At 38.4% G+C, this 10,663-nt stretch overlaps 1 protein-coding gene across 2 annotated transcripts in view; it reads right to left on the reverse strand.

Annotated features, from left to right (window-relative positions):
* FOXJ3 (forkhead box J3) overlaps window positions 1-10,663 on the reverse strand; it is a 180,423-nt gene that overhangs the window by 96,708 nt on the left and 73,052 nt on the right. For both annotated transcript variants that reach the window (XM_012001722.1, XM_012001723.1), the window contains one exon: window positions 1,696-2,020. In XM_012001722.1, the coding sequence (XP_011857112.1) occupies window positions 1,696-2,020 (325 nt within the window). The remainder of the gene's footprint in view (window positions 1-1,695; window positions 2,021-10,663) is intronic.

The raw sequence follows: 10,663 nt of genomic DNA on the forward strand, positions 1-10,663 counted from the left end.
GAGGGGAAGGTAGGGGAGGGAATGGGAGGGGAAGGGAGGAGAGGGGAGGAGAGAGAGGAATAATTGCTACAGTTATGACCTACCAATCAATGCTAAAATTAACGGACAAAAGTTTAAGAAGAAATAAAGTATAGTAAGTCTTCATTTAGCACTACTAATGGGGTTCTTGGAAACTGCAACGTTAAGTCAAAAGTATAGCACATCTTCAAATAACATCATTTCATTATAATGTTGATGAGAAAAAAAATTGGTCTCACTTTATGTTGTTTTGCTTAAAGTCACAGTTTCCAAGAACCTATCAAAGTTAAGGACTTACTGTATTTGCAAATGCTCAAAGTATCCCCCCAAAACATATTATTATTTACAAAGTGATAAATAGTAACTTCATAATGAAGAAACCTGGCAGACATCCCCTTAACCAAAGAATCACAGTTAACATTCCCATTAAGAAATACTTATATTATCTATCCTCTGATATGTTATGCACAAAAGGCCGTATCTGTATTATTCTTCCCAAAAATGTAATACCTCATTCTAAGAAAACATCTAATCATGAGCACCATATATTGCCCAGGCTAGTCTCAACCTCTTGTTCTAAAGCAATCCTCTTGCCTTCACCTCTCAACACGCTGGGATTACAGGCATAAGCCACCATGCTCAGTCAATTTCTTAGTTTTGAAAATTGTACTACGGTTATGTAAGATGTTAACATTAGAAGAAGTTGCCGAAGTACACATGGGAACCTTCTGTATTGCTTTTGCAACTCTTGCAAAAATCTAAAATTCTTTCAAGATAAATATTTTTTAAAAAGTCTTGGCCAGGCACAGTGTCTCACACCTGTAATCCCAAAAGTTTGGCAGGCCAAAGCAGGAGGATCACTTAAAGCCAGGAGTTCGAGACCAGCATGGGCAACAGAGCAAGGCCCCATCTCTACAGAAAATTTAAAAATCAGCTGGCCATAGTGGCGTGCTCAGGCACTCGAGCTTGGGTAACAGAGCAAGACCTTGTCTCTAATTTAAAAAAAAAAAAAAAAAAAAATCGGCTGGGCGCAGTGGCTCACGCCTGTAATCCCAACACTTTGGGAGGCCGAGGCGGGCAGATCATGAGATCAGGAGATCTAGACCATCCTGGCTAACACAGTGAAACTCCGTCTCTACTAAAAATACAAAAAATTTGCCGGGCATGGTGGCGGGTGTCTCTAGTCCCGGCTACTCGGGAGGCTGAGGCAGGAGAATGGTGTGAACCCAGTTGGCGGAGCTTGCAGTGAGCCAAGATCAAGCCACTGCACTCCAGCCTGGGGCGTCAGAGTAAGACTCTGTCTCAAAAAAAAAAAAAAAAAAATTCTTTACTGATAAACGTAGTTAGTACTAGCTGCAACACTATGTTGTTTTTCACTTCAGGCTCACTGTCAACTCACCTGAACTGCAGGTATGGTTTCCAGTGAATGCTACATTAACTCTGCTTTACTTTATGCTACATCAGTACTATAACATAATCAAGCTTGAACACACTAATAATCTACCAAAAATAAAGTTATTCACCTAAGCTAAAAACTTTTTTTTGACATCTTAAAAATCACTAGAGATCAAAATTTCATAATCAATTACATGAGCCTTCACAAAGCCTTATTTTCAGTAGAAATCAGTACTATCACTGCTTACTTCGTAAAAGAAATAATTTAAATAAAATCCTTACCTTCCAACCACTGCCAGCCTCTCTATAATATGGGAAGTTATCACAAATCCACTGATAAATTTCACTTAAAGTCATTTTCTTTTTGGGTGAGCTATTAATTGCAAATGTAATGAGGCTGGCATAACTGTATGGAGGTTTCCCATCTTTGTGCTGTTGGACTTCTTCCTGGTCCAGAGTTGTATTTGGGTCAAGGAGTGCATTCTTCTTAGAAATTCCTGTTCCATGCGCATTTTGTGTAGCATCAGATTTTTGGATGGCTGCTCTCATGGTGAGCTGTGGTAACCAGTCCATAGATGTTAGGCTGCTCTCCAGTTCAGATGTCATCCTGAAGGTAAATAGACTCCTTAGTCAATATCAAGGAAAGAACCCCTGCTTCTCAAAATATCCAATATTCACAAATCTAGGAGTTCCAAAGTGAGGGAAAGCCTGAGTTACATCTGGAGGAAAAAGATTGAGTATGTTAATGAGCAAACCAAATATTTAAGGGAACAACATTTCCAATCTTTTTTCTTAATTTTTTCCTCATCAAAACACAACTTGATTTTAAAATTGTTTAAAATACAGAACAACACACACATACAAAGTGGTTCCGATGCCAATCTTTCTAAATATTGCTGCCTGTTTCTTTAAGAGGGCAACAGGATCTTGGTATGAAAAACCCAGCTGCAGCCCAACTCTTTTACTCACCACCACCAGCCGTTAAAAGCTTAAAATGTACCTCTGGCATTTCTTTTACACAAATTTTAGGAGAGTCATAAAAACAAAATACCAAAAAGTAAGGTGGAGACAAGAGGTCAGAGAAGTAACTGAGAAACTTGCACAGGAATCTGCACAAAGGAAGCAAGGTAGAGTTTATGCAGGTAGGAAGTAGGAAGAGTAAAGCAGGGTATACAAGAAGAGCAAAGACACAAGCTAGCTGGGGGAGTTGACGGAAAAAAGGAATGCAAAGTCAAGGACACCGATGAGTGAGAGAAAAATAGGCAGTACCAGGGAGTTACTTTTTTTAAAAAACAAGTCAAGGAACAGGTTTACAAAAACTAACTGAAGATGTGGGAGTACAGAATATAAGGCATTATTTCACATAAATGGTCAGCAAGAAAAGAAGCATTAAAAACTCAAAGATAGGCTTGGGCAAACGTCCAGTGATTTGAATTCTGTAGTGTATTTCTCTCCAAAGCTGAAAAATTCAGACCATTACCACACAAAGAAAGAAAACTAAATATGCCAGGTTAACACATATTCTAGAAAAGGGAGAAAGCTGCTCTAAGAATTGAAGATAAGAATATAGAAACAAGGCTTGACACTTCACATTGGAATTGTTAACTTTCGGCAGAGGATAAGCCCTTCTATTCTGGGATCAAAGAAGCAGGAATAATGACTGACAATAAAGTAGAGAAGAATGAAAAGATTTCTAAGTGATATCAAAATAAAGGAAAAAAGGAGAACAACAACAACAAAAAAAAACTTAAAGGTTTCATTTGACTTCAAGTCAAAAGAAAACATTAGTAGCTATGAAAATCCCATATAGCCCCTTCATTCCAAATGGCTCCTGACAAAAAGCAACCTTGATTATTATGCATAGGCTCTGAACAACATGGAGGCAACAGAGAATCAATAAAGAACAGGGAGTTTGGAGTGAGGAAGACCCAGAGTCTAAGAACTGATTCTAACAGTTATAAGCTGTAGAACTGTGAAGATGTTAATTACCTCTGCCTCCAAGTTTTCTCATCTGTAAAATGCAACAATAGTACCTACGGTTAAAATATTACTTTGAAAATTAAATGTGTTAAAACATGCACAAAAGAAATACTCAGTAAATGTTAGTTAATAATATTAGTCTAGGAGTATCTTGGGAGGGCACTAATACACTATAAAGTAAACCACATTAAGCAAGAGCAATTATAAATCAGAAGACAACCATTAGGATTCTATCTGCACTGCCAGTAAATTGAGTCCTCTTGATTTTCAGATACGTTGATCCACAATTTTACCTTACTCATTTTCTCAAATTCCCTCCATCTCTATTGTACACATTCCTCTGAACCTGAACTTTAAATTCATCTATATAGCATCTTCAGAGACCTTAAAAAAAAAAACTTACTATCCTACTCTACAATCTCAACCAGAAACGTCTGTTCCCAGCAAGAAGTCATAGGGACTTGTAGAATAAGAAGATAGGATCATTTAGAGATCACACAATGTCAAAACAGTAGAGAAAGTATTCTAGAGATCAGAGACTAATCCCTTCATTAATGAAAAACTGAAGTTAAGGTTCATCCAATTTCACACAGGTAGTTAGCAGTAGTACGAAAACCAGAGCCCAGATCTCCTGATACCCAATCTGGTAGTTTTGCTAAACATATCTCATCTGTAAAATGAAGATGATAATTTAAATAGTACCCACCTCACTGATGTAAAGTATTCAGAACAGTGCCAGGCAAGTAGTAAGTACTTAACAAATGTTAACTACTCATATTGGTAATAAAAGTAGTTACTTATATTATTATTCACATTTCATTCAATAAAGATTGGCTATTTTATACCATGCTGTCATCCAATTTACCTCAATCAAGTCTCCATGGAGTAGAGGTTTATTTTGTTCAAATTCCCAAAGCAGCCAGTTACATGCATTTTCATACAAAAGCATATTACAAATGGGAATATAATTATTACTGCAGGTGCTCCCTACTGAGAACCATCTTTGCCTTCTGCTCCCTTCCCCCAGTGCCAGTAATAAGACTTTAGGAGAATCTCAGTAATACAGGTATTTACTGTCTGTTATATATTTAACAAGAATGCATCAATTATACATGCATAAAGAGCTATGTTAGAGTAAAACATAAAAATACACACATAGGAAGTGTGGTAAAATTCCTGTCCTCCAGGAACTTATAGTTCAATAAAGAAGTTCAGACACAACAAAGAACTGAAAAAAAGTACACAGCTGAGCTCTGGGTGCTGTGAAGGTTCAGGAAAAGGAGAAAACAACATGGACGAAAGCCTTGAGGGTAAAGAAAGAAGAACTTAGCGAAGTCTTCAGCTAAGTTAAGATTGACTTAGCTGAAGAACTTCAGCTAAGTGAAGATTTAAATAGTCTGGAAAGAAAAAGGACCCTAGTCTTCAAAGCCATCATGTGTAAAAATTATTCCACTGTGCTTATATTCATCAGTTCTGCAAGAGCAAATTTTAAGTACACTATAAAAACATCTCAAATTCAAACTCTAAAAAAGTGGGGCTTCTGTTCTGTTTGCAATTTCTTAAATTTTATATACTGCATTCTTGGTAGTGAAGCAAAAAGTGCCTCCATTGTTGGTACTTAGGCTGGTGGCTATTGTGGTTCTCCATTAAGCATGGAGAACACAAAAGATGATCATTAGATTTGGCCAGATCACCAGTAACTTTAGACACAAACTTATTAGGCCGGGTGCGGTAGCTCACGCCTGTAATCCCAACACTTTGGGAGGCCAAGGCAGGCGGATCACTTGAGGTCAGGAGTTCAAGACCAGTCTGACCAATATGGTAAAACCCTGTCTCTACTAAAAATACAAAAATTAGCTGGGTGTGGTGGCAGACGCCTGTAATCCCAGCTACTCGGAAGGCTGAGGCAGGAGAATCACTTGAACCTGGGAGATGAAGGTTTCAGTGAGCTGAGGGTGCACCACAGCAATCCAGCCTGGGTGACAAAGCGAGACCCTGCCTCAAAAAAAAAAAAAAAAAAAGAAACAAACAAACAAACTTATTAGTGGAATGGTGATGACAAAAGTCCACTTGTATACGAGAACAGATGGTGGTAAATTTAAAAACAGCACGGGAGGCTCTGAGGAATCTGGTATGGAAATCTGGTTAAGAAATGTCAGGCCCTCATTACCTCACCTCATTCCAAAAGCTTCCTAGCTGGCTTCCTGGACTCTGATGTCTCAACCACTCCTCCCTACTAATCATATCCAGTCCATGCATACACTCCAAGAGAAACCTATCACCACTGCCTTCATGTCATTATACCTAAACGCTTTCAATGGCTCCCTTACTCCTACTATGCTAAATCTAAATTCCTCATTTTCAACTACTTTAGCTTTTACTAATCTTTCATTAATCCTTCTCTAAATTCTTAGAGCAATTATAACCTCAGTTTGGCAACTGACATGTGGTTTCACATGCATAGTTGAATCATATGCTTAAGCTTTCTACCCTCACCTCCTCTCCCCCGACCACTAAGGACAGTGACCATACATTAGTACTTCTGATGCTAACTAATACTGTGCCAAGTACAAGTTATTTGAAAAATAACATAGTAACTGGATAAGGAATAGGGGCCTTCTTTTCTGGAATGTCCCTTCCTTCTCTGTCTGCCTGGCTGGTTTCTACTTCAAGACCAAACATCTCCCCCTACAGGAAGCCTGGTCAATCCCCTCTTTCCATCCTCCATCTCCTAAACTAAAGGAGCTATTATTCCTAAAGCAGAGTATAAATACCCCTATCATAGAATTTATATGTAACTGTGATTATCTTTATCTACCTCTCTCCCACAAGACGCTAATCTCTTTGAAAGAAGAAACTTTCATGACTGAAATAGTAAACTGTCCAATGAAGGTATGGGTGTGCTCCTCCCCAAACAAATGAGACCGTAACCAGTTCAAAAGTTAAAAGAAAGAGGTGACAGTACTAAGCAGCAAAAGGTAAGGGTACTCATAGGTTTGAAGTCCTTGATAAGACAGAAAAAAGTATGACTCAGAGCGCAGATTGACAGGCAGTATTACACAGGAAAAGAAACCATTCTACTAGAACAGAGAAAAATGAGAACATGGAAGTAAGATGAAAAGCACATACTGTTACTTGTGGGAGAAAGGAAGGCATGGAGAAGAATTTGTCTGCAGTTCTTAAATCTATGATGGTAACCATTACTTAAAAGAAGTTCCATACAGAATTTTTTCTTCATAAAATTAAAGGATAAGGAGCATCTGGATCAGGCTATAACAACTCAAAACTGAGTCATTAACATGGGGGGTTTGAATCCCACTTTATGAAAACAGGGACACTCACATGATCCCTCTGCAACTTTCCTAATTCCCAAAGTGTAGCAAAGGCTTCCTCAGAAAGTTTTTCAAGTTTCAACAGTATCAAAAAGGGGAGCAAATGGGTAGAGATATTGTTGGCTCCTAAATGGAGGTAAGAGTAAGACACAAAAGAAAATAAAAGGACGAAGAACACTGAGGGTAACAATGTTGTGACCCAAATATTACTGAATCCTCCCCACGTCATTCCTGGCACCTGGCATTTCATCTTAAGACCTGCGGCACATAAAAAACTGAGCAACTTAGAACTCAGGAGAAATTCTTGTAATTACCACAGGACTGATTCTTGAATTATTCTGATCTCACGCATCTCTTAGGGCCAATATGTGCTATCACTCCTATTACAGTGTTTCAGCACTCAAAGCAATCAGAAGCAGGGGCTATGGCAGAGACTCCTACTGCCACTTATTAACTGTTTTAACTTTTACCTTAGGAATAAATCCCAATTTTATTCAGGACAGTATTGTACCTTTTGCCCTGCCTGCCCTCTGGAGTGTGGACAGAATTAACTATTGCTCTAGCATTCATCTTGGATCATAAGATGATCCTGAACATGGAAGCCAGATACTGAGCATATGGAAACAGAGAGAAAAAGTCTGGGTCCCTGATTCTTTTTGTGTGAAGTAGATTGTGAAGCTGCCATCCCAGCCAGACTGCCTACCCTACAGACTTTTAATGTGTTCAACTACTATAAAAGAGTCTCCATCAGCAGATGAATGTAGTTCCTAACACAGAGAATTTAGGACATGGCAGTGTAGTGATACAAGTAACATAAGCTAAAATAGGACACTCTCTTAAAGATGAATTAATGAGTTAATAAATTCCGATACTGACAGTTGGAAAGCTGATGACAAAGAATTTGGTCGAACTGTTATCTGTGGAATTTGAAAAGCAAGCCATATGCCAACTGAGGCTAGTGCAAAAAGAGAAATGCAGGAAAAATTTAGAATGTTGGCATGTGTTGGCTCTTTCTTGCCATTTAAAGTGAAGTCCTAAAAGAGAAATAAACTTTGATTAAAGTTACAAGAAGAGACAGAGAAAATACAGATTTGCTAAGATAGGTACTCCCTGCCCTTGTCCTGCAATTTCAGCTAAGAGCCCTATAATCTGAAGTCTTGCAAGGCTGGAGAAACCAAGTGCTTCTGAAGTCCAAACTGAGGTAGCTGAGTATAGTTACAAAACTACAGCATTAGCAGTAGAGAAGACTGATACCTTACCACACAAAGGTAATGTTAAGGTGTTGTCCTTCCACCCAGACTATTGTTTAAAATGGCCTCACCAAAGCCACCTTTCCCTTAGGAGCTAAAAGAGGTCAAATAACTGGGAAAAGGAAAATATCTTCTTTATTTCCACTAACTTGTGACTGAAATTTAGCATTTCCTTTAACTATGAAAGCAGACAACAAATCACAGTAACAGTAGTAGTATCTATAACTCTGCCACCAATAAAAATCACAACTATAACCAATGAGAAATGTTGCAGAAATCTAAAATTTTTATTTAAACTCATCAACTACTTCAAAACTGACTTTCTTAGATTTGTCACTAGATCTTTTGTTCAATGTGTTATTTTAAAAGTATATATTACTATGTCACAAAGTTAACATTTTGATAACTGTATTTTGATACAATTAACTGGTTTTATTTTTCACCTTTTGTGTGATTTTTTTTCTTCAATTTTTATTGTAAGTTCAGGGGTACATTTGCAAGATGTGCAGCTTTGTTGCATAGGTAAATGTGGACCATGGTGGTTTGCTGCACAGACCAAACCATCATCTATGTTAAGCCTGGCATCATTAGCTATTCCTCCTGATGCCCTCCCTCCCCCTACCCCACCCCTGTATTTTATGAATTTTGAAACATCATTCTGAGAATGATGCACAGGTTTCACCAGACGGTTAAAGATGTTCCACGGCAGCAAAACAAGACATCCCTGAGATAAGCAAGGTACAAATGGTAGTACTCACACAAAAAAAAAAAAAAAAAAAAAAAAAAGTATCTGGGCAGGTCCTTTGGCTCTAATTACTCGAAGGAGCAAAAAGTCTAGAAATTAAAATTTTTAAGGTAACTATATGGGAGAGTGAGAGGTCAAAGAGCCTAAACTGCAAAAGTCTCTTAAGTTTCTAAAATACTCCCCAAGGCTTATCAATGAAGAGAGCTGTAAAAACTGTGCATTTCCCAGAAAGGGCATCTTTATCAATACCAATCTAAGATGTGGCCACTGAGGATACTGGACAAGGTAAGATTCCTTGAAGGACCATAAAGGACAATGAAAATCTTCCCAAAGAGCAGATTAGAAGGACTTATTACTCTGCCAGGGAGTCTCTGCCACTCCTATCCAGCAGGATTTTATGATCAATATGGACTAGGGACTACTGAGTTTCCCATTATCCTCTTTTCTGAATAACACCTTTTATTGTTGTTTTCCTATTGCTTCTCCACCACTGTATTCTGGATATGTAGAGTGCATATAATTCGTCTTTGGTTTATAGGTTTCCAAACCACAAGAAGTCATCCTCGGCTCTGATGAAACGGACTGTATCCAGAGATCTTATATTTTCCAATATAGTAAATGGTAGAATCTCTGGGTTGTCTCCCTTAAGGAAGGGGAAAATAAGCATTAGAAGTATGTGGATGCTTCGGTAGACAAAGGAGTCAACTATGGAAGAAATCTAAAAAGAAATAAAATAATTTACTACGGACTGACTTTATATTTTATTATCATGTAATGTAAAATAATTTTTTTTAGGTTTGTAGATGAATAAATAACTTAAGCTATTTCCAAATGAAAACAGCTGGTGTTACTTTTTTCTAAGTTAGTTATAAATGACCCAAATCAAAGTTTCTGTTTAATTTCAGCAAAATAGAAGAGTCAATGTCCATATACATAGGAAAAGACATGGCTTTGTGATTAAGAATAGAGGCTCTGGAGCAAGACTGCTTGAATTGGAATCCAAGTTCTTCCCTTCAGCTATGTGGTCCTGAACAAGTAAAGTAACCTCCTTATGCCTCAGTTTCCTCATCTGTAAAATGAGGGTAAAATAATACCTACCCCAAAGGATTGTTGTAAGATTAGAATTAATACATATAAAGCACTGAGAACAGTTTCCAACACATAGTAACTGCTCATATTGATATCAAGTTAATATTAATATCAAGTTCATACTCTTCAGGGTTTCCTAAACTTTTTTTCTTTTTTGAGGTGGAGTTTCACTCTTGTCAACCAGGTTGAAGTGCAATGGCACGTCTCAGCTGACTGCAACCTCCGCCTCCTGGGTTCAAGCAATTCTCCTGCCTCAGACTCCCGAGTAGCTAGGATTACAGGTGTGTGCCACCATGCCCGGCTAATTTTTCTATTTCTAGTAGAGACGGGGTTTCACTATGTTAACCAGGCTGGTCTCGAACTCCTGACCTCAGGTTATCTGCCTGCCTTGGCCTCCCAAAGTGCTGGGATTACAGGCATGAGCCACCATGCCCAGCCAAGTCCTAGTATTAATTATTTTGGAGACCAACAATATTTCTTAAAATCTCTAAGGGAAGAAAAATTCACAATATATTCGATCAGTTCTAGGGTATACAATTCATTATGGTAAAAAGAAAAAAAAGTTGGCCGGGCACGGTGACTCACACCTGTAATCCCAACACTTTGGGAGGCCAAAGCGGGCAGATCATGAGGTCAGGAGTTTTGAGACCAGCCTAGCCAACATGGCGAAACCCCATCTCTACTAAAAAATACAAAAATTAGCTAGGAGTGGTGGCACGCACCTGTAATCCCAGCTACTTGGGAGGCTGAGGCAGGAGAATCGCATGAATCCAGGAGGCGGAGGCTGCAGTGAGCCAAGATCCCGCCACTGTACTCCAGCCTGGGTGACAGAGTGAGACTCCATCTCAAAAAAA

This window comes from Mandrillus leucophaeus, unplaced genomic scaffold, assembly GCF_000951045.1.
Source record: "Mandrillus leucophaeus isolate KB7577 unplaced genomic scaffold, Mleu.le_1.0 Scaffold67, whole genome shotgun sequence".
Classification (NCBI taxonomy): Eukaryota; Metazoa; Chordata; class Mammalia; order Primates; family Cercopithecidae; genus Mandrillus; species Mandrillus leucophaeus.